This window comes from Corvus cornix, chromosome 2 (genome assembly GCF_000738735.6).
Source record: "Corvus cornix cornix isolate S_Up_H32 chromosome 2, ASM73873v5, whole genome shotgun sequence".
In the NCBI taxonomy this organism is placed as follows: domain Eukaryota; kingdom Metazoa; phylum Chordata; class Aves; order Passeriformes; family Corvidae; genus Corvus; species Corvus cornix.
In genome coordinates this window covers 37,078,853-37,106,211 of record NC_046333.1, presented here as the reverse complement: position 1 = coordinate 37,106,211, position 27,359 = coordinate 37,078,853, and the positions used below count along the sequence as shown (strand labels likewise).

General features: G+C 37.5%; 1 protein-coding gene across 4 annotated transcripts in view; it reads left to right on the top strand.

Moving 5' to 3' along the window:
- The window catches only part of ANO10 (anoctamin 10), a 122,236-nt gene that overhangs the window by 53,836 nt on the left and 41,041 nt on the right, over positions 1 to 27,359 (top strand). For all 4 annotated transcript variants that reach the window (XM_039571236.1, XM_039571232.1, XM_039571227.1 and 1 more), the window contains one exon: positions 27,113 to 27,229. In XM_039571236.1, the coding sequence (XP_039427170.1) occupies positions 27,113 to 27,229 (117 nt within the window). The remainder of the gene's footprint in view (positions 1 to 27,112; positions 27,230 to 27,359) is intronic.

The following is a 27,359-nucleotide window of genomic DNA, read 5'->3' as shown; positions in this document are numbered from 1 at the left end:
GTTGTGCTCTGTGTCTGTGTATCAAATTCTTCTTGGGTACTTTTATTTGTATACACATTCTTTCTGATCTTTCCTAGTTAGCACAGTGTGTCATAAAAACAATCGTGCTACCCAGGAATGAAGGAAACTTAGTTGTGGTTATAAATACATGAAAAACGAAAGGTTTCTGTTGCAGAAACAAGACCTGGCGTAATAATAGAGAACATCATAATAGGAACAGTCTTCTTACTGTTCCTTTTGGCATTCAAAGCTTGCAAGGGGGCTCTGAGATTGGGTGGGATTCTTTATTATCTGTAGGTACTTATTATTGCGATGGCCATACCAAGTTTACTATTCTGAGTATAATATACCTGTGCTCTCCAGTGGATGTAGGACTCTTAAAAACTCCTGATGTCATTATTGAATGCAGTGTGCTGTTGATAAGTCCTTGATTTCACTTCAAATAGTTCAGCCTCCTCTAATATGCCATTGTATAAGCTACAGCATTTCTAGTTTTGTAATCTTGTGCTTTTTATTAACTTGGAAAGATGCTAAAAAGAAGACTACATTGGTATTGAAGTGGATTATTAGGAAGTCCGTAGAAATATAACAAAAACCGAAATAGCTGGAAATGGTAAGCTTAGATTTATCCATCACTGAGTTCCTTTTATTTTCTTAAGAGCAATTGAAACAACTGTATTGGGATGTATGGCAGGGAAAACTTACCCTGAAGCCCCAGAAAGGAATCAAAAAGACCAAACTACTCTAGTTTTATCACTGTTTAACTGCCAGAATGGTGCACTGATGCTGTGAACAGACTTTTGATACTCTATTTCAGTGACATGCTATTTTTTTTTTTTCAGTTTAGTACAATGTCAACACAATAGAAGAATATGTTCTTTATGGATATGAAGCCATGTACTTTGGGTATGAATTAAATAAGTGACTTGGTAATACACAGGTTTAATTGGAGATTGGCTTTGAATTGTGTTTAAAAGAAGGAAAAGAAGGATTTTTTTTTTTTCTTTCTCTTACATAGCTTAAACCCTTTTCCTTTGTTGCATGACACGGTAGCAGGTATATGTGTCAACATAACCAAACTCCAGTGTTGTTCAGAGACTCTTACATAGTATTTTAGAACTAATGTGCAACTTCTCAAGAAAGTTGCTCTTTAGATATTGTATGGTAGTTACATTTTCTCTTTCACTACATTTTTTCACTTGGATTTCTTGTTAAAAAGATAACAAATACGACATTGTCAATAGTTCAATTTATCCTGTGCACACAAAGCAGGACTGTCTGGAGGTAGCTATTCAGCATCCTAGTAGGCTCAGAAACCTTGGACTAGTCTCTTTTATGACAGTGAGATCAATGCTGCTGCTGAAGCTGTCGAGTGTGTTTAGGCTGTAATAATGTCTGCACCATTATTTACCAGTAGAGTTCCAGAGACACACAGTATTTGATAAGGCTGTATGTTCAGTGGGTTGCTGGATTTAGGGAAAGGGAGAAGCACTTACTAAATGAAATGTCTAGACTCTTGTCTGCAGGAATCAGTTGTCTCTCACCTATTTGTATATTCATAACACATATCTCTAGCATCATCATTTTTCTCAGCTGTCACTTGCACAGCAACAAAGCAGCAGCAGCGGTGCCTGGCATTTATAACTACTGGAGCAGCAAAACAAAACAGGCAGTCATTCCCAATTGTACCAGGCTTCTTTTGTCTTCATGAAGGTAGAGAGGGATATTCAGTGTCTTCAATGTTTTTCGAAGATTAAAGTATGTAGATGTTTCTGTTCTCCTTCAGCTATGATTTTGAACACACCTCCCTTGCTTCATTGTTTTCAAACCTGCGGCACTCCATTATCTTTTGAATACAACGGCTGTCCACACTGTTTGGTTATGCAACTGCTTTCATGACCTGTATGGCTGCTAGTCAGACTTCACTGACAATATTTCCTCTTAGACATGCTAGACAGGGATGCACAGGAGGCACTCTTAAAATTTAAAGTACTTTCTGATGCCAGCCTAAAGCGCTTAAAAAAGAAAAAAAAGTCCCCATAGCATTAATACTGTTCATGGGAGGGGAAATAAAACTGAAACTGTATTTCAAAATGTGAACTTCTAAAATAGTTTCAGGTTACTGATACCTGTATGCACAAATAAATTCCGAAAGAACTCATTAGATTATATCCCATACATGCATTTCTGCAGTGGTTTGTTCCCCCCTCTTTAATAAGACTTATGTCATGAAGCATCTGTGACTCTTAGTATGTAACACTTCATGTCATAATTAATAAAGACTCTGTTAATAGCATGTCAAGGATTTATTTTCAGAAAGTCCTAGTATGTATAATTAGCTCTCCACCACAACAAAATGAAGTAAAAGGAGACTGTAGATGGTCATTATTGTGAGGAGCGTTTTGGTTTTCTGGTAAGCACATGATAATGATTGTAATGTAATTCTCCAGTGGAATAGAAGCTCCTTTCCTGCATCTTCTCTGAGCAAAGCCCAGCCCCTCTTTTCACCCAATGCTATTCCAGCAGATTGTGTTGTTAGCTTTTGAACTGGTTTTAAAAAATAATGGCTTTTATAAAGAGAGTGTGATACTTTTGTGGCCCCAATAATTCATTTGCATGGTCTCACTTCCATGAAAATCTATGAATTTGAGCTTGATTTCATAGAAGATAAAGGTTTTGATTCTGCTACCAAAAAATATCAGTGGACTGCTGCATACATACAGATGTTATTAATTTCAAGGATCAAGTGTGACACAAAGCCTTCGGATATAGTTTGGGACTGCATCTCAAACAAAAATCCAATGGAAGGATGAGTATGTGCGTGTTAACGTAGGGTATTTTTATAGTTAGGAAAGATGTCTTGGAAAGACTGTTTCTTTGGGGTTTTTTTCCCCTTCTTTCCTATCTTTGAAGTACAGAACTTCTTAGTTAATGAACTGTAAAGTGGATGTGTCCTGCAGGGCAGTCTTTTACCTGAGAGGGCTGATGAGCAGGCAGTGGTGTTTGGACTATGAATGAAGCATTTCACATCTAGTGCACACTTAACCAGAACACCTGATCTCCTGAGTGCTGGCCATGAGTCCCTGGTCAGCTGACTTCAGATTCATCAATGCTTCTCTTCTTCAACAATTTAAAAAAACCCAAAACATAAAAGATTAGTGTTGTTAAATTAAAAAAAAAAAAATAATTAAAAATCCTCATTATCCCCAATGATGGGATATTAATTTTTGTTTGGCTTTGCTAACTGGTGATTTCTGTGATACAGAACAAATAAATGATGATAATACATATAATGTCTAGTAGAGATTATACTTTCAGTTTCTGCTGAAGTGAAATACTGTCAGTTTAAATAGCCCGAGAGAAGCAGTTGATTTATTTGTGAGCTTCCAGACAGGGGAAGACAGTGACTTCTTGAGAGGAACAGGAGGCAGAGTTCGTAAGGCATATTGCCTAACACAAGGAAGGAGAAAGTGCTACCATTGTTTCAGAAGAGGCCTTGTCCTAGGCTTTAATCCTGTAACAGAAGCAGAAGCAATGAGGCAGGAAATGAATTACAAAAAAATAGCATGTGAAATAATGACACTTGGTCTTCACATCTATCCATGTTGACTTGCCATACTAGGCAACCTTTGGAGTCCAGGATTCCCATCTTTCTTGTTGATTATTCATTTCTTGGAAAGTGTCACTCGCATGAGTTTGCTCACTGCCCCAGTTCCTTGAACTGAAAGGTGCAGATAAGGGTTGCAAAGCAGCTGAATCCATAGTGTGTACCTGTGGATGGGAGGTACCTCTTGGCACTCTGTGAGCTTGTGCTGTAATGACTTCTCACTAACTCCTGAAAAGGTTTAAAGATGAAGCTCTGGTGTTCGCTTAATTCAGATGAGCACATTCATTTTATCGTAAATTATCAAAAGCTACTTTGTTTTCCATAGGATGTTACCTTGGATTGAGTTGCTTGAGCACAGAGGGGTTTTTATTTGTTTTTATTTCCTCCAGTGAACACAAGGTCAAAGGGATTGAAGTAGCTTCCAGCTATGTTATGTAGTTCTAACTTGTGTGATATTCTTTAAAAGAGTTTGCTTTTGTGGCTCCTTTTTTAGTGATAAATCAGATCATAAACACCTGCAATTTTTAAAATAAGTAGGAAGAAAAATGCCTCTGTTCTTAGGTCCTTTAGAGAAGGATGAAAAATCTTTCTGAATTCCCTACAGAATAGGCAGAATTTAAATAGGGAAAGTCCTTTAACCAAAAAGCATTAATTTCACTGGAGGAATAACTCAACATTAAAATGAGCAACAGACGAAATTATTTATTCTGTAATACACAGTCTAATAACCTGAGTAACATATACTCTTCCACTCCCCTGGCATCTTTCTTTTTTTTAAGAAAGGGAAAAAAGGTTTAGGCTTTGTAAGTGCTGTGGTAATCATGTTACAGTAACTTGTATAGCTGGTTTAAGAAGTTTTCTTCACTGTCCTAAGGTGTTTTTTTTAATTAAGAATTGTCACGACTGAGGGAACATGTTTAGCCTGATCATTAAAGGGGATGTACCACAGAACAAAATCTTCTAGCTTCTTGTTTACCGTTAAACACTGACAAAGTCTCAATAATTTGGATATACTTAAGTCTTATAGCTGTATCCAAATGTCAAGTTAATGCTTCAAAAATTTTGTGAGTGAGAGTTTAAAAGAGTTTATCAAAGAAATAAATAGAGAAAGAAATAAGCTAGAGCCTAGTTCTCTATACTGGGCATGTTTGATTCCCCCCCCCCCCCCCCCCATACTGATGCAGTAGAAGGGAGTTGGTTTCTATCAAATTTTACAGTAACCTCAATCTGGGAAAACTAACAAATTTTTTTCTTTTTAATGGTGATGATGTGATTCGTGCATTATTACTGAAACCTGATAAATTTTGTTACAGACACGTACTTCATCTGCTCATCAACATTGTCTTAGAAGCTTAATATGTAAGGGACCTTTTAGAGCAAACAGTTCAGTACTGACATCTTGTGAGCATCATTAAATTTAAAAGTAAAACATTTTGTCTTGGTTTTTTAAAATTTCACAAAACCACAATATTAAAATATTTCATAAGCAGCGCAATGAATAAGACAGAATGTTGCACATGACGATAATTCTGGTAAACCAGAAGGAGTATTAAATCTGCAGTTTCAGTCTGTATTTGTGTATACCCAGATAATTTATTTACTTTTTTTTAGCTCTGAGTAGTGTTTGTTCAAAATTAGGTAAGTGTGGTGGATAAAAACAAAATGATTTTTCAAGTTAGAGTTTATATGTTAGAAACTTGTTATGTAACCACTTGAGAGTTTAGACTGGAAAAAAGCCTTTGTTTACAATATGGGAACATTCTGGCTTGATTCTATGGGAAGGCTGATGTTAGTCATTTGTTTTGCATCATCTTTTTTTTCTGTCAAAATAATCACAGTTATCTTTTCAGAATTAGGTGTCATACTGAGTGAAGAGGAGAGCCTAGAATTACTGATTGGTGTTTATTGTAGAGATTAGGAGAGACAGAAAGGTGTTTACTCATTAGAAGAGTGTGATGGTTCACTGAGCTCCTTCTATCTTGTAGGAATTCTGTCACACTTGGATAAAGCCATGGTTTGATTCATGTATAGTCACTGTAAACAGCATTACAGCTCTACATTTTATCATCACCTGATGGTGTGCACATGTTCCTCTGAGAGACAAGCAGAGTATGCAGCCACAGTAAAGAGCAAGATTTTAAAGTGGCTTTGTACTTTTTCAGAAACTATGCCTTCTGGATAATACTATCCTTGAAGCTTGCACTGGAGTCTTGGTAGAGTTGTTTGTATGTATCTGTGACATGGGTAAGGTTACATCTGGTTTTCTTATGGTAGGGCAGGTAGATCTTAAATAATATATCTGTTGGGGACAGTGCACAGGTGAGAAAATGAGAGGTTTACTTCACTAAGCTTTACTTTGCCTTTTTTTCTGTGCCTGTAATTAAAAATAAAATATTTTCATTAGCTCTTTTTTTTCCCCATCATAACAAAAATGCATACTGCAGTCTTAAAAGTAACTTAACTAGAATTTATTTCTTCATTCATTTGTTAAAAGAAAAACTGTAAAGCTTTATTTTCTCTAATAATTTAGTGGAGAATTGCAAATATCTTTGCTAGAGCTCTTCTGACCAATGAAATATTTAGATTGTTTTTACTCTTATTTGCAAATTTTCTTCATCCGTGAGTCTTACATTGTATATGATAAGTAACTTTGTCATATCATACAAACTAGCTTAAGAGCTCTTGTTATGGAAGCCGAGTTGTGTAGTATGTCCAGATTTTGTGGAAATATGGATAAGTGGGCCTGAGCCCAGACTGTTTCTCCTTTGTCTGTAAGATGCTTCTTTTTCTCTTTCATCATAGTATGTCTATGTCTGTCAGAGCTCCTGCCTGGAACTACTCAAAAGGAATTTCTACTCTGCATTGCACTTGAATGTAGGCAACATTTTTACCTGTTATCTTCATTCTGTTCTCCTGTATTTCTTTTCATATTTTTAGATATTTTTGTTTGAGCTCAAATATGACACTTTCTTGCAGGAAGGATCTTACTGTTGCTTTCTAACCTGTCATTCATAACCTGAGTCATCATTATCAGAAACTGAGCTGTGATAGGAGAGAAGGAGAATTTTGGCCTAAACACCCTGTCAAAATACTTGCATAAGAAAATGATTAAATGAGAAAATAAAATACACCCATTTAAAGCTATTTTACTCTTTGTATAATGAGCTTGCTGTTTTCAATTTTGGTATGAAAATGAATTTATTTCTAAATTGTAATTGTTCCATTCTGCAAACAATAAGATGGCAATGTAGGTGGAAGGAGTTTCATTTTCCAGCTGAATCTGTGTTCAGAGTTTTATTTCCATAAAGTATCCTAGAACAAAATGAACTTTTTTTTTATGGGATCTGTGGTGTTAGGTAAGACAAATAGGATGAAAGGAATAATTTAATATTTCTGAAGTCATTGGTAAAACCTCATGAGAAATCCTGGCCTCATTTACAAGAGTGCAGAAGTATTGGCTTATTGACCTGAAGCACTTGAAATAACTGTCTTAAACATCTCATGCAGAGGCTGGATTCTCCAGCTGAACTATCTGGGCACTGCAGTAATAATGTTATAGCTAATAATATACAAATGTTCAAAAAAAATTCATTTGCTGTCTCAAGAACTAGAATAGTCCTAGAATTTTTAGGACATGATAGTGATGTACTAGGGTAGCTGTGCATCCATGTTGTTGAAAAGATAATACAGAGTTGTCATGAAACGGGCAACTATAGATTTCAGCATTTTAGTGTAGCCTGCTCTTCTGATTTGCTGCACCGCACTGGGGAAGCGGATTAACCTCAATCTTTTCTTCAGCAAGGAGAACAATTTGCTCTTCTATAACAGATGGTATGAATAGTTCAGTTTATGATGCAAGTTCTAAGCGATTTTATAATACTGTAATCCCTCTTACAGCTTAAGAGATGGAGTAGTATACAACAACCCAGTAGGTAATCAAGAAACTGGCATTTGGGATTGCTGAAGATTAATGAAGCTTAAAGTGTTTGCATTTGACTTGTTGATGGGAAATACTAAAATGGAAGTACTAATGGCCAGAGGGCTTTACTGGTAAATTGACCTATGTTTTCTAAAAAGGTATGAGACTCCTAATTTAATGTGTCACTTAAAAGCACATTTGACTGCACTAATCTGCACTGGGAATTCATAGAGTAGGGAGAAGAGTTGGAAGTGTGTGGGTATACTACAAGTTACCTATTTTGATCTGGAAATCCCAGACTACATCTGACAAAAAAATTATCTCTGAACACCTACTTAATTTCAGAATGCTGCTTTTACCGCAGTTTCCTTGGTTTCTTCATTGTTTTTAATTAATTTCTTTTTATCTGGGTCTTGTTCCTGCAAAGGTGGCTTTTCTTTGTGTGTTTCTCTGTAATTTGAGTGAATTTTCTTTAGCCATGTAAATGAGGGGCTGCTGGACTAGTAAAACCAGGGTTAAGAGTTTTCTGATGGGAGGTACACTGGTGTGATGAAAGTTCACTTTTCAGCAAGAAAATAAACTGTTGGGAGTGTAGTCAACAGCAGCTGAACACTAACCAACAGTGTGCCTAGGTGGCCGAGAAGGCCAGTGTCATCCTGGCCTGTATCAGCAATGGTGTGGCCAGCAGGACCAGGGCAGTGATTGTCCCCCTGTGCTCAGCACTGGTGAGGGCACACCTCAAATCCTGTGTTCAGTTTTGGGCCCCTCACTGCAGGGAAGATATTGAGGTGCTGGAGCGAGTCCAGAGAGGGCAACAAAGCTGGCGAAGGGTCTGGAGCACAAGTCGAGGAGTGAGGATGGTGTGAAGAGTGGCTGTGGAGCTGGGTTTTTTTAGCCTGGAGAAAAGGAGGCTCAGAAGCTCTACAGCTGCCTGAAAGGAGGTTGTAGCAAGGTGGGAGTCAGTATCTTCTCCCAACTAACAAGCAGTAGAACAAGAGGAAGTGGCCTCAAGTTGCTCCAGGGAAGGTTTAGATTGGATATGAGGAAAAATTCTTCACTGAAAGGGTTGTTAAGTATTGGAACAGGCTGCCCAGGGAAGAGTTTGAATCACCATCCCTAGAGGTATTTAAAAGACCTGTAGATGTGGCACGTAAGGACACAATTTAGTGGTGAACTTTGCATTGCTGGGTTAACAGTTGGACTTGATGATCTTAGAGGTCTTCTCCAACTTAAATAATGCTGTGTTTATTTCCTCAGCACTAGAGAAGCCTGCACAGCTGGATGATGATGAGAGAAACCCAGAAAGCTGAAGTGATCTTTATGTTTTGGGAAAGGAAATTAATTCAGTAATTTTATTGTATATGAAATGTCTTATAATTTCATTCCAGAAGCTTGAAAACAATGCCTCTTTAATGGTTTTCTTGTGATGTGCATGTATGAATGTTTGGGATGTCCCAGATGATGAGTTAGTGAAGATGTAGCTTTGTGTGTTTGTTTTTTTTTCCAGCAGAAGTCAGAAATTAAGAAAAATACTTATCTCCTGAAAATCCAGTGTAAGCATAATACAGTAATTTAAAAATAGTTGACTGAACACATCAAAGCATATATATGACATTTTCTAAAATATTCTCCAGTATTGTAGTCTCAGCATTCTTTAGCCACGCAAAAATAGTTCACAAAATTTTCTGTCACATTCTGTATTTCATATACAGGTTAAAGGTTTTATGAAGTCCTTCCTTTTCTTACTAAAATACTGAAGTTATTACCATTAACACTGTATGGAAGCCCTGGAGAGATCAGTGTTGTAAAATGTGAGACTTCTGCCTGTACCCATTCATGTAAATGAACTCATTAAGTACACAACCTAAGCAAGATGACTATTTTAAGTAGTTAGCTTCAGTAATCACAACAGACTAGGAACTGTACTTCATATTTCATAGCTTACTGTTTTTAATGTTTCAAAGTGACTTTTCTGCAGAAACACAGGATCATAAAAAGGTTTTGGAGTATTTCTTCTACTCAAGCACTGTTGTGTTTATTTCCCTCTGAGTTCAACTGGTGAGTTTTTTATGGCATTTACTCTTAAATTTATACAAATTGGAAAGTCTCCCCTAACCTTTAACAACATGAAAGCTAGTATCCGTCTGAAGCCAGTTGCCTAGACTACTGTCTGGGCAAGTGGAATGTATAGACACCTGCAGAGAGTCATTCCTGCCTTCATTTGGAATATGCCATCTGGGGATGTGGATCCTGCTAGCTTTGGCTATGCTTGATTTATTAGATAATTAAACTTAGATGAAAGAAAATCTCATACATGATTTTAATTTATTTTGCTCAACAAAAAGGTCTTGATCCAATTTTGAGTGTCTAGTCTTTAATCTCAGGGTAATTATTATTAGTGCTTGTCTGTTTCAGTGACTCAAATACTTGGATAAACCATAAATACTGTATAGTAAAACAGAACTTATAAAATACAGGTATCTGATTTCAAGCATGTAGGCACCAAAAGCAGCATTGACCTGGTTTTCAGAACTAGAGCACTGATGGTTGTGCCAACAAAAATAGAGCATGCTGACACTTTCTCAGAAACTGGTTTTCAGCATATGATCTCCAAACTCGTGCTCTGAGGTATGTGGTGATAGGGGATTGCTTTTCATTTTTCATTTCCAGGGCTATTGTCTGGCTTAATAATATTTGTCACTCTAATCTATGGAGAAAGACATGTTCGTTCCACTTTTAGTCTTGCTCTGTGTCTATGCTATGAGGCATACAGGGCTTTTTGTCTTGTGAGCTTCATAGCTAAATGAATTTTGCAGGAAAAATGAGAGATTGCTGTTAGTGTTGAAGTTTTAAGAAGGAGCCATCCAGATGAGCTTGTGCTTTGCCATTCAGCACTAATCTTTCCATTTAAATCATAAATCTATGCCTTCTTGCTTGTTTTGTCATTGATCAAAACTGTGGTGTTTGGAGCAGGAGCTCATTCTGAGTCATCAGTGTACGTGCAGTGTGTGGGACTGAGGAATATGCAGGTATCTAGCTGGGCTGAATTAAAATGACCTTGTCCAGAACCCAATTAGGAATTTTATGTCAGTCACACTGCCTTTATGCTCCCACCCATCTTCATGCAGCACATGGCCCACCCCTGCACTCTGTGTGTGCTTAGGGAGAAGGCTGCTGCTCCAGGCTGGCTTTCCTCTGCAGTGAAGGAATGCTTTGCTGGTGGGCTACAAACAGCAAAGGTTATTTGCACTATTTAAGCTTAAGTAGAGAAGTGAGCAAGGGAACACAGGTCTACTCCCTTGTGATTGGAAGCTGTGTTGGTAATAGTTCAGGATAAAAACAAAGCTAGGATTCTTGAAAATGCTTTTAGTCAATTTAAAAACCTTGTTTTCATGATGGAGTGTTGTTCAGTTGTAAGCACTTTCAGCTACAAGCGTTTACTTTGCAGGTAAATATATAAAAGCAAAATGCATAAAGTAACTTTGTGTAAAGTAGATCTGTTATTCAGAAAATTGTAACAGAAGTTCATACACGTTATTGAAGAATAGATTGTCCACTGGGAAGCATCTAAGTGCATACAAGGAAGAAATATGATGCACTATAGAGGGAGTGCAAGTTTGTGCTGTAATCTCTCCCAGGCCTATTACTGACTGAGAGTTATGGCATGTGCATTTTAGATAGCAGACCTGTTTGGCATTTCTAACCTGTTATTTGTGAGCTATTGAACATCTCGTAGCAAGGGAGAAGAAAGAACATTAAAACAAGCCTAAAGCTTTGATCAGCATTGTGATTTTTAATCTTTTGTATTCAGTTGGAAGTTTTTATTGGCAAAATTGGATTTTGCAACTCCTTATTGCCTTATGGAAGAATGCAAGTGATCCCCGATCTTAACACCAGTTTTCTCCCAGTGACACAATCTAACCAGACTTGATTTCAGAAACTGCATATAAATGTTTTATGTCAAGAAAACATGTATTATATTTGAAACAAATAATGGCTGTCTTTATTGCTTCTCTGCATTTAAGAGAGACAAGTATACATTCTGAGAAACAGCTCTATGTGTAATGTTACAAGCAGCATTATGTATTCAGAAAACTGTATGGTTTTAAATGAACCTTTTTAAAAAATGCTATTGCTATACAAACACCTAGAAAGAGGAGACACGTAACACTTGAAAACAAAGTGTGAGCCATCACCCTAGGTTTTCTATTTATAGAAGTTCCTTAATGGTTGAATCTCTACCATTCTTGCAGTAAACCTGGATGCTAAACTGTTTGGAATGGGCTGGGATTGCTGTGTTGGATGCAAATGATGGGTCTTGTGCATCAGTCTTTTGGATTACACAGGGGTGGCGTATTAATTGTGTGAATGGCCATATCCTCACTGTTGGTACCAGATACAGAACTGAGGACTCGTGAGGCATAACATCTCAGGAGCTTTGGGCCTCAAGAAGAGTTGTTAGAGTGAATTTCTAAAGGGGGTATATTGAGAACTGGCACTTAGAATTACAGATTGATCAGAGAAGCCCAGAAATTCATCCTATTAAACATATCCTGCTGCTGACAGGGCCAAAAAGACTACTTTAACTGTGCAGCAGCAAGTTCACTTGGAGATAGCAAGTCTGACAACATTCTAAAAGTATGAAGGAGAATTTAAATTAAAATAAAGGTCAGCTGTATATATTTAAGCTTTAAAAATAATAGTCAAAGGACAAAAAGATTGAATTGGCCATGTGAAGATAAGATTGCTGGCATGGTGGGAAATAAAAGAAGGGAGAGATGAACTTTTAACCCAACCAAAACAAATTAAATCTGTGTCCCTCAAAAGCAAAGCATTGTCAGAAAAATTACCCTTACTAACAACCAAGCATGTCCTTAATGAGATCAAGGACTTAACCTCTGACAGAACAGGGTAGCAAAGCACCTCTCTGATCAATACTGTATCTTTTCATCTCTCCTTCAGTGTTATAGGAAAATTAAGTAAACCTGTGCACAATGGCATTCTTTCCTTTAGAAATGATATTTTAGTATTTTAAAGCTTGTTTTATACTCGCTTCAGGCAACACAATTTGTCAAAGAAACTCTTGCCATTTACCTGGTTTGAAAGTCTTAAGTATTAATCTTGGAAGAGTAATGATTCTGAAGAATGGCTTATATCTTCAGAAGCATCCTGGACATCAGTGATCCCCAAGTGTTTTTGCTTTGAACTGTGTTACCTAGTGCTTTTTGTGTGTGGGAGAGAAGTTAAGCAAAAATTAGTAAATGCAACATGGAAAGTTGCAAAATTACTTAAAAGAATCCCTTCCCCACAAAACAACAAAACTCAAATTTCTAAAGATCTGGGACAGGATAAAATGGTGATACACGTGTGCCATCTGTTCAGTGATAGTGTTTTAAACATAGTAGCTGATTTTAAAAGATCAGGTATTCAGTAAAAAAAAAAAAAGTAACTGCCTTCATGGTCATGGAAAACAAAAGCAGAAGAAGTACAGTGTTTGGAACTTCTCTAGTTTGCATCTGACATCCCTGTAAATTCTGAAAACAATCTAGATACTTTTCAGATTTGAGGGTAATATGCTTGTTCCCGTTGAAAGTGAGCAAGGTGTATGTCTGCTGACTGGTAAAGATACTGTTTCTGTCTTGAGAGAGCTTGGTATCTGTGATGCTAAAATGCTTCATCATAAAAATGGATTTTAAATTGCTATATACAGCGAAGTCGTTTTATCTAACGCAGAACCATTCAGTATTATCCAAGAACAGTAATGTTCCTCTGGTTTGAAGGGAAAATATACTCAATTTTATTCTTAAAATGCTTGTTGTCATGCTGGAAGGTCTTACTTTTGGATATTGTCTGACTGAGAAATTTTCTTCCTGTGTTTGAGACATACTTATATTTCTTCGAGTAAAAATGCTGGATGAGATGTTAGGAAAAAAATGTAAGTAGCAAAACTGATTTATGAGCCTTTTTGTTATCTGACATGACTTTAACCTTTTGCTTTGTGTAGCAATTTACTAAGTTAGAAGGTAATTCCTTAATTGTTATGTCACAAAACCCCATATAACATCAAGTACTGCCAGATCTCTCAAGCATTCCAGGACAAGTTCTCCCACTGTATTTTTTTTAACCATTTTAAGAGTATGGAGAAGACTTCTTTTGTACATAAGGATGTGTGTGTTTAGATTAACAAGCAACACTTGGTCAAGGATATAAAAAAGTAAAAAAAAAATAAAATCTAGGCCAGGAGGTCTTAGAGATTTCTCCTTTCAAGTAACAGCTCTTAAAGAGCTTCGAATGAGAAAAAGGCAGGGTCCCAGCAAAGTGAAAATTTGTTCATGTTTTGCCTGTTCACAGTGCTGTTGTTTTGTTTGTAGTTCAGATTCATGTGACTGTTGAGGGAGTCTGTTTGGATGAAAGATTTGAAATGTTGTGATCTTCAGTGATTTCACTTTTATAAACATGTCTCTTTTGAAGACATTAATTGCATTAATTGACCAGGAGTGCCTATTTTCAGATAGGCACCTGTCTCTGCACCCAGGGAGTCATCTTGTCCCTTTTGGAGACAGCAGGCTGTGGAGATGGTAAACTGGCTTATGTTGCTGTTTGGGGGCAGTGAAGCTGGCAGAGTGCTGGTGCATCACAGTCTATTCCAAGGCATGCTCTGTTTGTAGCAACAGTCTTGCCCTTACGCACCAGGTTTGCTCAGTCCTGTACATTCACATCCTTTTGTCTTTCTCTGTATACTTCTCTCATTTGTCCTGAAGAACTCTCCTTACCCACACTTAGCACAAAAAAGGAGCAGTAATTTGCTTTATCTACAAGCAGAAGGAAAAGCACTGTAGAATAATTTCATTTCCATCATTTTCTTAACTCAGAGAAGAATGAGAATTCCTTTTCAGTCTGGTCATAAGGCAAATCAGTAAGTACAAATGGTCCCCAGATTCAGGAAATAAATACCTACTTTTTATCAGTCTCTGTGTGCAGACCCAGGACTGGTTCAAAACTCAAAGTCTGTGGGATACATACTTCTGTAAAACTATCCTCCTGGTTCACAGCAAGCCCAAGTCACTGCTGCTAGAAGTTATTTCTGTAGTGAGGTAATGCCTCTTCTCATTCCCAGAATGAGTTTTGAAGCTGGGATACTGTCATTTTTGGTATCATGTTACTCCTTTTAATTATTAGTAGCAGGCCTTCTAAAGTCACAGGTAGAGATGATTTCTTCCTTCAGTCCCTAGACTGTTCAGAATCGCAAGACAGCACTGGTCAGCTCTGTTGAGATTCATATGTGGAAAGTCTCAGTTTTCCACCTGTCTCTGCTTGCATGCATTGTTATAGGTACACAAGGACCTGTTCAGATTTAGTTACTAAGGTCCAGGGTCTTGTCTGACGTCTCAGGGTTATCAGTTTGAGATTCTTGAGGTATATTTTAGAGCCATGTTCAAAATTGCAACTTAATTCATTTTAAATTGAAAGTGTCCCTCTCAGCTGAGATAGTTTTTGCCACTGAATGAATCAGCTGCAGGTTTTTATGGCTGATTATTCCTATGTGATGATGTTTCATAGCAACAAAGTGATGCTGAGCCCTTGCTGCAAGTTGGTCTTGCTCCAAATGGTCTTAAAATTCTAATTGAATCTGTAAATAGAGCTCTTTTTTTTTTGCCTTTTTTTTTTTTTGCTTTCAGCCTTGCTATTTGCAGGGAGATGAGAAGTTGTGCTCACTACGTGTTGTCAAAGCTGTTACACCACTGAGATTAAACTGTTGGTTTTCTGTTCTGACTGTAGTTCCAAAGGCCAAACTACCAAGTCTCAGAAAAAAGCTCTTAAATGAGTAAGTAAATAAAGGTATTTGTTGATGTTTGTTGGTATTGTTGATATTTGCTGATATTCCTTTCTCCTTAAACATCAGAATTCAATTGACAACCTCTTCCATTTCAAATGTGAATTTTTTTGAGATGTCACAGATGCCCACTGAATTTGTCAAGCTGTAAGCATTGGGTTACACTGATACTTTTGGAGAACAGTACTGCGCTGATGGAACTATGCGTATCCCAGTGTATAGGAATTACTGCTTTGTAGTCTTCATGTTGGGATTCACATTCTGACTCACTTTCTCAGCTGACAGAAGGACTTGATAGAATCACTGAGTGCCACTGTGTAGAGCATGCCTTGTTCTTCCTCTCTGGTGAAGAACAGAACTTTCCAAGGGCTTTGCATTCCTTAAAGACATAAGCAGTTTTGGAAGTGTTCCTTAGGCTGCTTTTACATGACTGTGTCATATGCAAGTAATTGAGTTTTGCAGCAATAACACACCTCCCAACTTTATGCAAAGAGTTCAGCATTACCTGCAGTATTTTGTCTCAAAAGTGAATTTGGCTCACAGTTAAAGATTCTCTTTTTGTCAGCTTGGACAGACCAATTATGTTCCCAAGAAGTTGAAGCAGGTCAGCAGCTAAGGCTAAACTCTGGACTGTGCTCTGTTGCAGGGATCTGCTGCGGCCATAAAAGCTGATGTGAGAATTCCATGGTTTGCTTCCAGCAGCTTTGATGAAGAATTCTTTTTATAGCTAGGGCAGGTAATGGTGTTCCAAAACAGAGAAAATGGTGTGTAATTTTGTGAATACCCATCCAGAGAAAAGGCAGATAAAGAGGGCTTGAGGAGGATGTATAGGTCTTTATTTTTTTTTAAGATACAGTTTTAATGAAAGCTTTTTAGGTGTTGGCAGCATATCCAAACACCTGCTGCAATGTTTAATTAAAATACTCCAGCTGAATAGAAAGCTTTCCTTCTGACCTTTATTGAAAAGCAAAGGATTATTTGACTTTGATAGTTCTGACAAAAAAAACCCTTAGTTTTTACAGGAAAAAAATGCAGGTGATGAGTTCCCAATATGAAAAATAGTCAGTTGTGATTTTTCCCTCACAATTGTTTCAGATTAGCTAGTTTTATTGGACCCTTTTCAATTAATTCCTTTTGATTAAAGTTGCACAGGGATAGAGATGACAATTAATCTGCAGCTTAGAGTGTGACATATTGCAATACCATTTGTTTTTTCTCTGATAAGTCATGGCTGTGATATTTTGTTTATTATTTAACATTCCATGATTCACCTTTTGGTCCAGATAAAAAATATGCCATGTCCTATAGAATTTACTTACAACTTCAAAGAGAAGTAGAGCAAAGCAAACCACTTAGAACAGGGTGAATGCAATACAGTAGGAAGAAAGCTGTGCATTGCACTAAAATCTTGACTCATTCAAAGAAGGTGCATTGGCAGTGTGGTGAAACACTGTGTTTTGTTTAAAACGTGTTTATTCAGCTATGGGTCTTTATTTATCTTGGTGTTGTGAGGCAAAGAGATTTTTCAGTAGGATGAATGTTCTTGTGAATCAGCTTTGAAAACATCATAAGACCTGCTGCATGTAAAGCCAGGGAGCTATGAGAGAAGTAAGCAAATAGCTGGAAATACAATACCACGCATCTGGTTGGAGAACTTGTTATTCACAGTTAAGGTCAAAAGCTAAAGTGTGTGTCATCTTGAAGAATGACTGACTGAGACTTCACTCTTAGAACTAAACACCAGTTACCTTTTTTGTTTCTTGCTGTCAAGGCGACAGACAAGAACATCAATTTCAGTGTTTAAAATAGTTTAAATTCTAATGTAGATGCAACATCACCTCTTCCATCACCCATTCATAAACTGGAAAAAAAAAGGTCAGATAAGTCTAATAGTCCTTCAGTCTCCAGAACCACCCCACATTTTCAGGAAAATCATCTGTATGGCTTGTTGAAGTATAGTGGATTTCCATTCATATGTGTATGTTTTGGTATCTTTGCTGAATCTGTCCACAACTCAGTTGGAAGTTTTATATCTGTTCACTTTGGCTTGGACTAGGACAAATGGGGTTTGGTTGAGGCAGGAGCAAAAAGTTCTTAAAATCTGTGAGGCCTGCAGCAGGTGACAATTTCTGTTTATCACTGATCTAACAGTAGTTTTAAAACCCTGGCAGGAACATTGCTTCATATGTCATTACTAATCATCAGGTTGCTAGTCAGGTAACCAAGGAGGAGTTTCTGAGCCCTGGCAAACTGAATTCCTTTCAATACATAAGTACATGTGCCATAATTTTCTCATATCTTTTTTTCACAGAGAAAAATGTATGACTTAAATGTGGAAAGAAGTATGAGTTTTGCAGATTAATAGAAAATGGCAATTTTTCCCCCTTCCTTGATGTGGAACATTAGGGCATTTTGACAATAAACTATACCTGTCAGTATGGAAGCCGATATGTAACATTAGCAATCAGCTAAGAGGCACTTCATATGGCTTGTATTAATCATACTGTCAATTTTAATTCCATGGGCATCCTTCTTTCCACTTTTCACTTGGAGTTTATTTCACAGCATGATCAAAGCTCTGCTGTTCATTACATTCAGCATTAGCTAATTTGGCTTTTGGCAACTCTCATCCCAGTTCCTATTAAATGCTGGCCATAAATTGAGATAAGCGTTGTGCCAAAACATTTCAGGATTATCAAACGGTAACATAGAGATAGGTGCATTATCATGCTAGTTTGAAGACTGTTGGGTTACCGCAAAATTAACCATTAGCAGATACTTAAAACCTCCAAAATAAATTTACACCTACAGTGATTTTTTTCATGTCTTCGGAATTGACTACAGGATTAAGCAAATGTGAGAAAAATCATGTTTCTGTAACATTTCTGAAATGCCTGTTTGTGTATGCTGTAGTTTTATAGAGACTTTTATACAGACAGTTTTGCAAGTGTGCTGTATCATAAAATATTTTGGGTTACAGAATATGCTCTGTTTATACAACAAGATTATTAGGGCAACTGTTTTTTCCCAAGCTGCAGTCAGTTAGGAGCCTGTGTACAAGACTGATACCAAAAGATCTTTTATTTAGAATTTTTTCTTTCAGCAGGTGTTTCTAGAACCTTCCAGAATCCTTAATTTATAGTGATAGATATAAAAATGGCAGTTTCCCTGGAGAGAGGGGAAAATGCTCCTTGGGTATGTAAGTAAAATACCCTCTCTACTAGCACTTGGCCCTCTTTTGTTCATACTTCAGTCTTGAAGAAGTAATCTGAAGGTAGACTTAAAATTCCAGTGTAAAAGATCTATAAAAAGCCTTGAACAGATATGTAAATGGTGAGAAGTAATAAACTAGTGGCTTTTTTCCCAGTATCAGATAAGTTGGTGACAAAATTTCTGTAGGTTTTGGGCTGCCTCATGTCTTAATTGTTACTGTTGGAGAAAGTTACAGAGAACAGTTGGGCTTCTAAATGTTTTCAAAAAGTCTGATAAAACCAGATAATGCTGCAGTTCATTACTGGCTGAGTATGATATGTAACAGCTGTGGTTTAAACATTAGTAAATATAAATTATAAATAATTAGAAAATTTGTTTTTAAAAAAATACTGAATGACTAGAAAGCATAATAGTATCATAAGACAGAAAATGGTCACAATTACGTAACTGACCAGATTACTTGTGCTTTTGAGTTTATTCGTATATATTTTGATAGAATATTTATTTATTTATTTGACGTAAATTTGTATCTAGTTTAAATACTTCCTAGGGCTTTCCAAGGGCAGGACTAAGTTTCAGAAATAGGATTGGCTTGCTGTACTTGCTTTCCAACCAGTCTTGTAGAGATCTTTTTGAAAACAGAAGGAGAGTGCAAAAATATGTAAGGGCAGAAGAGATCAGCTTCCTCACTAGATGATGATGTTAGCAGTATTTTATTTTTTGCTTTGCTTAACTCATTGCTTCTGCAGTTACTTCCTGGAAACATGAGCACTGAATCTGTTTCCTTAGAGATTATATTAACTTTTTTTTTTTTTAATTGAAAAAACCTTTCTTGTTGTCTTACTTACTAGTCTCTTGCTTAAGCATACTGGTGTGGAATTTTTTTTTTCTTCCATCCATTTTGATAGTTTGTGAAGCAATTGTAGCATTCAGAATAAATTTACTTCTTCTGAAAGAAACCAATTCAGTAGTCTTGAGGCATAGGACCAAGACTTACCTGGTGTAGTGGTTTGGTCCAAAATACTCATTACTTTTTACCTTGTGTGAGATAAGAATTAGGAGAAATGCAAAGCAGGCACCAAACTTGAAAGACTATAAAGAAGTTTATTAACAGACCTAAAAAAAGAAAAAAAATTTCATACCACACCTTTAGAACTCTTCTCCTCCCCCCACCTTTCTCCCTTCTCCAAGTGACAGTGTAAAAAGACAACCTGTCAGATGTTCAGTCTGTTTACCACTTCCATAATAACCTTGTTCAGTCCATTTAGGAAGAGGAGTCTCTCTTGCCCATGCTATGAACACATTATTACAATGAGACAGCTGCCCTCTTCCAAATAACTTTGTTCAGTCCATTTAGGAAGAGGAGTGTCTCTGCTTGCGAGTCCCTTTCCCCCAACTTACAGCTTTTCCCACAACTGCTTTCGAGGGTCCACTCTTGAAATTTTTTGGGGTACAATTTTAAGGTTGAGCCGTTCAGAAACAAAAGTTCTCTTCACCCATCTCTGGGAGCATTTCATCTCTAAGAACGGAGGCCCTTCTTCCCTGGGAGCAAAGGGTCTTCCTCATCTTCGTCTTTAGGACTATCTCTGGGAGCATCTCTAGGAACTGAGGTTTTCTCCTTTCCCATTTGGAGCAAAAGTCCTCATGGCTTCCATTTCTCCCTGTTCAAACTCCTCATGAAATTACAGCAGCGTCAGCATCTGCCTATCTCAGTGCAGGTGCTTTTGCTTACGAGTTGAACACTCCACTCCCCATATCTTCATGAAATTACAACGGGATACTCTGGTATATCATAGCTTCACAACAGAATTTCAGCTTTAAGCATCTCCTCTTTCTCTTCCCTCAGGTTTTCAGCTCTTCACAGCACTAAAAGGGTTAATCTCACCTCGGCCTTGCAGCTGGAGTGTTGCTTATCGCTGTTGGTCACCTGACCTCTGCCGGACATCGGTGCTGCTTTGCTGAAATTTTGGCCGCACTGGAGGGGGGAGGGGGAGGGGGCGAGTCAAGCTGCTCCGGCTGCCCACAGCCCTGCTGTGGAGTGGGGGCTCTGTGTGTGGAACAGGTCCATGGCTCCAGGATGGCCGTGGCCCGGCCCAGCATGGCCCGAGCAGGGCCTGGGCCGGGCCCGCTGGCCCCCACACAGGGCCTGCAGCCACCTGTCCCAGCACTGGAAATGAGACAGACCCTCTGCCTCAGGGTTTTCTGTTCTTAAGTGTGCATCACAGAGGCGGTCACAACTTTAAGTGGCTTAAAGAATTGTCCAAATTCAAACTGGCCAGCTGATAGGTTCTCTCAGGTCATAGAGGAAGCTGTAAGCACCACTTCGCAAGAACATCACTTCTGCGACTATGCTTGCTAACCCATGACGCCTGGAAAGAGGTGTGTTTCAGTGCTTCTAGAGGCCAGAGCTGCTAAAATGAACCCAGATTCTCATGAAGCAGCTTAATACTTGCAGTTGAAATATACCTCAGAACGGTACATTAAAGCCTGGTATCTTTTTCAGCATAGATTTCTACTTGTGATGTTTTACAGTGGATTGGTAATAAAAATACAGACCAGGATTCCTGCACTACCTAAAACAGTTTCTGAAGTGTAAATGCAAGGAGACGCTGTGCGAGCTGGCATTCTTCCTTTCAAACTCGTGAATTTAGTACGTGTCACATTCAACCACCTCTAGGAAAAAAAAAAAGCATTGTGATTCATCCATTAAATTTTAAGATCGAGATTCAGCAAATGACTTGAGCATTATCAGGCTTAAATGTTTCCCTGAACCTAAAAATATTCGTAGATATTCTTAAAACGAAACATAAGCTTAAGAACTCCGTTGAGCACGTCTAAGTTTCAAACATGCTGGTGCGGTCAGTAGAAGGTGGGTGATCTGCTCCTGCCCTTCTGACAGTCAGCAAAACGTTCTGGCAGAAATGAAGCTACCAGGTTTCCTTGGGCAGCCTTTGTGTGTGTGTACTCAGAATCTAAGAGGAAGAAACGGATGTTCTATTACAGATGATAAATGGACCGGATAATGCTGTCTCTGCTCACGCTCCCGGACACGTTTTGTAATACGCTTCTGCTCACTTGCATCTACCTCAGCCACATTTTAATGGGACAGGCTGAAACTCTCCCTGCTGGATGGGTTCTTTTTAAGTTTGTAGTTTTGAGGTTTTGTATTTAACATAAAGGCCTTCCACCTTCTGTGGAAGTCGAAGATCTAATAAGTAAAGAAATAAATATAGGCTATTTATAAATACATAAAAATGAGATTGTTATGTTGAGGCATTGTATCTGTGCTCTGAAGTAGCAGTGTGAAGGCTGACAGAAGTTTAACTCTGACCTAAGTATGTGCTTTAGGATGCTCCTATTAGAAAACTGTCCAACTTGGTAAAGCTACAAGCTTCTGAAGCATCTCTGGTTTATGTGCTTTGTAGTGTCTTAAAGGAGGGCATCAGGTGTAAGTGCATGAACTTTTCACCTGTACTGAGCATATTTCAGTTGAGAACTGAGACAGATTTCACTGTGCTGAAGTGGCAAGAGACATTGGATCTGAGGTAGGAAGACTGCACTTCAGCTGTAGTGTTTCCCTGGAGTTTCAGCAGCGAGGAGGCTGAAATGAGGGAGAAATGGGCTATGCTGCTTTGGGAATAAATAAATAGGGTAGATGGAGCTTACAGATTGTGGCAGGTGTTCGGACTGTGGGTGTGTGCCTGTGGATGTTTGTGGAAAAGAAAATTAATGGGAGAGGTGAAGAAGCCATGAAATAGACCAACATGTAATAACTTTTTTGTCATCCCCTCCCCCCCTCAGGATTTTGGCCATGTCTGTGGATAAAGTAAAATTTTGAAAGAAAAATTTCATAATAATATATGGGATATGTGGTTTTAAAGGCAGCATTTATTGGATTAGCAGAAGAAAGGCCCTTTTTAAAGTCCCTCAGCTGTGATAATTCTTCTCTCTTAGCAAGACTCTCTATTGAAGCCACTTCAGTCAACAGGAGGGAAGGAAGGTTTGGTCATGCTTTCTTCTTAGGTATATTGCAGAAATACTTGCTCATAAATTTATTGCTGCCTGTTAAAGACAGTTTAATTTATTTCAACTTCTGAGCTTTATGAAAATTTTTCTTTGCCTGTATTGCTCCCTTGACAGAATTATTTTTCACTTTACTCCTGCCTTTTTTTCTCCTTGATCTGGAGTCCTAGCAAGCAAGCTAGCTAATGATCTCCCTGCCTTCTGCTCTGACAGCAACATGATTCTGCTGTGATGCCTTTCCTTTGGCAAAGGCCAGCAGAGGACAGAGGTTCCAAGTGAGGTGCCAGTCTCGGGTGTTGGCTTTTGTGTAGGGTTCCTCACCTGTGCAGAGTTAGTAACCAAAGACCACCTCGCTTCAGAGTGTGGACTGGTTCTGGGCCGGTCTAGGTCCAGATTTCTGATTTTAGTTGAAAGTTTCTATAAATAGTAGATTATAGAATAGGCTTTTGATGCAAAATGCTATTAAGGTCTCCCCAAGCTGACGTTTGGCATACTCTTCATCAGCTGACCAGCAACACAGCTACTGCTTATGTTATTTTCTTTCTTTTTTTCCTTCAGTTGAGCAGATTTTGTCAGGAATTGCTGTGGTAAAACAAGTACAGAAATCAAATTAGCTGTTCATAATTCCAGGAATTTAACCCTAATTTGCAGTTTCTGTTTTAGAAGAGGTGAGACTGGGGACCCACTGCTGCAAAACACAGCTGCTGCTTCTGCTCTTGTTGGTGGCTTTGCAGAACAGAATAGTTCTGGCTCGCCAAGCACCTGGCACAGGACCGCAAGAGTTTGATGGCGCTGCATTTATCAGGGGGAAGAGATTCAGAGCTGTTTCTGTGCTTGCTTGGCACATTGCAAAATAAGAGGGGACTTTGCTGTTGGCATTGAAGAGCTTACAGCTTGTGGGAATGTTACCCTGGGTTTTGCTCACAGTGGAATAGCCCTCTTGTGATCATAAAGGGCATGTTCTTGGAAACAACACTGCTTTTTAATGGTTGCAGTTAGAAATAATGGTTGGGTTTGTAACCCGATTTCAACAAAAAACCCAAACAAAAAAAAAAAAAAAAACAAACCAAAAAACCATCTCTATGAAGAAATAATAGTACTGAACAAGTACATTTACACTAGTATAGCAAATTTGGATAAACTTTAGTATTTTGGTTTTATAACATATTCATACTAGTGTTAATGTAATGAAAGCAAGTCTTGTTGTTTCCCAGTGATTTATACTATACTCCTAAGACATTTCTTTTTTGAAAGCTGATGTCTGCTTTTTGTGGATCTGACTTGCAGGAGTTACACTAAACAAGATTAAGAAATCAGTATGGGAACGTGACTGATACAATGAACTCAACTACTCGACTCCCTACTTTTTCCTTCAATTTCTCTTGAATAACTGCTTAAATTTCCTTTGTCAAGTTACAATTTCAAAATGAAGTATAAACTGTTAATAAAATAGATCCATTTCTTTTCAAGAGGTTTCATGGATCATGTGACCCAGATTCATAATTTCTGCCTTGACAATTACCTTGACAGTTTTATTAATACTGCTCCAAATTTGCAAATAAGAACAGCTGGAAAAGTTATCTGACGGAGGCTGTTTATCTGGTATCATTTTTCAGGTTCATGGGAGTTATGAGGTGGGCTTGAAATCAGTTTGCAGTCTGTTAGGTCCAGTGTGTTTTCTGAGTCACAAGACTTGCCCAGAGGGACATCCCACACGCAGTCTGGGCAGTTTGACTGGTAAAGCTTTGTTTTCATGGGAGGGAAAAAGAACTTTAAAAACCATTCGTAGGAATAAAGCAAAGGTCTTCCTAACCCTGTTTTTTTTGTTTGTTTTTTTTTTAAACAATGGCCCTTAGTGGATGCCTAGGAAAGAAATGACAGTGGGGCAGGCAAAAGTAGTGACTTCCCACATCTGTACTCCAACTTTTGATCCCTCTCTGGCTTGAAGACTGTCAGAGGTTCTGCCTTCATGTTTAAGACTGTATCCTTGTGTTTGTTGGCTGATTTGTGTTAGCATGAAAACTAATTTCTGACAAGCAGCTAAATAAAACTCTTCACATGGTGAAGTAATTAAAACATGTTGCCCTTCTAAATTTAGTTGAAAAGATACAATGTTTTCCGGGATTAACGTCAGTATTTTTGTTGGGTTTAATTCTGGTTTCCCTAGATGTCTTTTCTATTCCTTCCTCACCTGTATCAAAAATGGGAAAAACTTAGTCAGTTTTTATCCTCCATAATGTTATTTACATTTCCTTGAAATTATTTGTTCTATTTTCTTAAAAGCTGTTTGAATTTGGAGCTACTTTGAAGACTCTGTGTAAAGTTACTCACTTGGTTTATGTTTTCAAAACTCCTCAAGAGGCAGTGCTTGAATAATTACATTTGCAAAATTTGATTTTTACTCCTTATTATAATTTTAAAAATACAATTTTTTTTGTTGAGCAATATGAGATGAACCCCAGCCCAAAGGACTTTGGGCATCTAGAAGTGACTTTGTGTGATGCTGAGTCTTTTTTTAACTGTCCATTGTAACTTTCCAAATAAATATCCGTTTCCAAATTCCTCAAATATTGCTAGTTCTGCCTTAGCCCAATCCTGTTATTTTGTTTTGAGTTATTCCCAATTTGATCTCTTTATTTTCACATTGCCATACCAAAATTTTATCTGAAGATTAGTTATTCCCCTTCAGTCTGTGAGTAGTTATGACTCTATTCTGTACAGGAGTATTGTTTGTCTTGTTCAATTATTGTCTTCAGCATTTTACTTTCTTTCATTTAAGACATTCCTCCGAAGCTGACTTTGATACATGATACTTTGATACAAGCTGACTTTTTATTGCTGTATACTTCTAGCATAAACCAACATTGTTTGCTGTCATTTTTTTGGAAGAAAAATTTCTCAGTAGCAGACGGTATTAAGTAGAGGGGGAAAAGAAAATCTAAATGAGTGAGAGAATATTTTACTGTTGACATAATTTTTTTAATAATGTCATATTAACCATTGCATTGCACAGCAGACGTGCCAATTGATTCATTAACCTCTTTGTGTTTTCATTGTATCAATTTTTAGCCTCCCTTCCACCTCTTTACAGAAAGTATTATTCTTTGTACTTTGTACTTTATACTTTGTACTTTGTTTCCTAGACCTACTATGTTTCTGCAATACATTTTAAGGAATATTTTAATGTATGGCTCTTTGTCGTTGTTCTCTTGTTACCATAATCTGACTTTTTACTTTAACCCTTACATATTGCCTTGTTTAGAGTTTCACTACAGCTCCTGTGAAGTCGATAGTGTTTTCATTAGCTTCTTGCTTGTGTAATACCAGAATGTGGGGGATTTTTGGTCTGTTATGTTGTTATTCATGTGCCCAAGTCCATCAAGATCATACAGTTCAGCAAAATGGTATTTCAGGGAGGAGCACTGCTCTGCTCCCTATTATATTAAAAAACCAGGGGAATTTGTGAAGTAGCTTGGATGTACTATCTAATTTAAGCACCTCCATCAGTATCATCATGCCAGTGTAAGCACATGCTTGAAGTTAAGCACATATATTTGAGTGTTGCCTTATCTTGGTCAGGGTTTTCTCAGCTAGGAGCAAGTTCCTGCTTACAAACATGCAGCATACTGTCAGCTCAGGCCTTGACAGAAGAAGATTTATTATTTAGATTGTAGTTGACATAAATGAAGAAACAAAACCACTGATTTGACAGTTTGGCATTTGTTTTTTGTGAGATAGTGCATATTTGAGTGATATAAAGACTGCTCAGTGACTGGGTTCAACAGAACTTCGTGGTTGTTTTCTCTTAAATAAGATTATAAAGTTTTGCAATAAATTATGACTAATTTGACATCTTATATATGGAATGTTTCTCCATTTCCTGAAAAGTTCCTGTTCATGGGTGTGCCACTTCTTTAAGGATTATGTTTTACTTAGTTTTGTTCTTTTCTGATGCTCTCAGGAATGCTTTTATGTTTTAGTAACTTCTCTAATGCAGAAATTCTGTTTGTTCATACCTTTTACAATATCTTGTTTCATTTGTATCATGACATACATATATGTCTGTATGCACATATGTATGTTGTTATAATTCCATCTGATATGTATTTGTATGTATATTTATATATATATGTATACATGTAAAAAATTCACTCTGAAGCTGTATATACTGGGTGCCATAATTCAATTCCTATACACCAATAATATGTTTTAAAAGCTGTTATTTTATCTGGAATCACAAATACAAAATTCATTTAGAATGTTATCATATACAGTAAAAATAGGATTATTATGAAAATAAGCAGACTATGTGTGTTTAGATTCAAATTATGAATGACTTGCAAACAGAAAAAATACAGAGTAGCTGAGGCCTAACGTGGTTATAGTAAGCTGTGTTGTACATGTCGCAAGAAATCATTGTTTATACATCTGTTACTAAAATTTAGAAATATTATGCTGTTTTCTTCATGCTTCAAACTCTATAAAACAACATTTTTCTTCTTCCTTTTTTTCACAGCACTTGCTACTAGCAATAAAGTTTATCATGGCTTTTGTAATTCCTGATAAACCAAGAGATATCCAGATGAAACTCGCCAAATTGGAATTTGAATCTTTAGAGGCTCTCAAACAACAGGTAAGAGCATTTCAGATGCAGCTTCATTTTCTCTTAATCCATCATTCCTTAAGAAGTGGAGCTGAGAGTTCTAACTTACTCATCTGTACTTTCAACCCACCAATGCATGCAAATCAACACCAGGAAAATG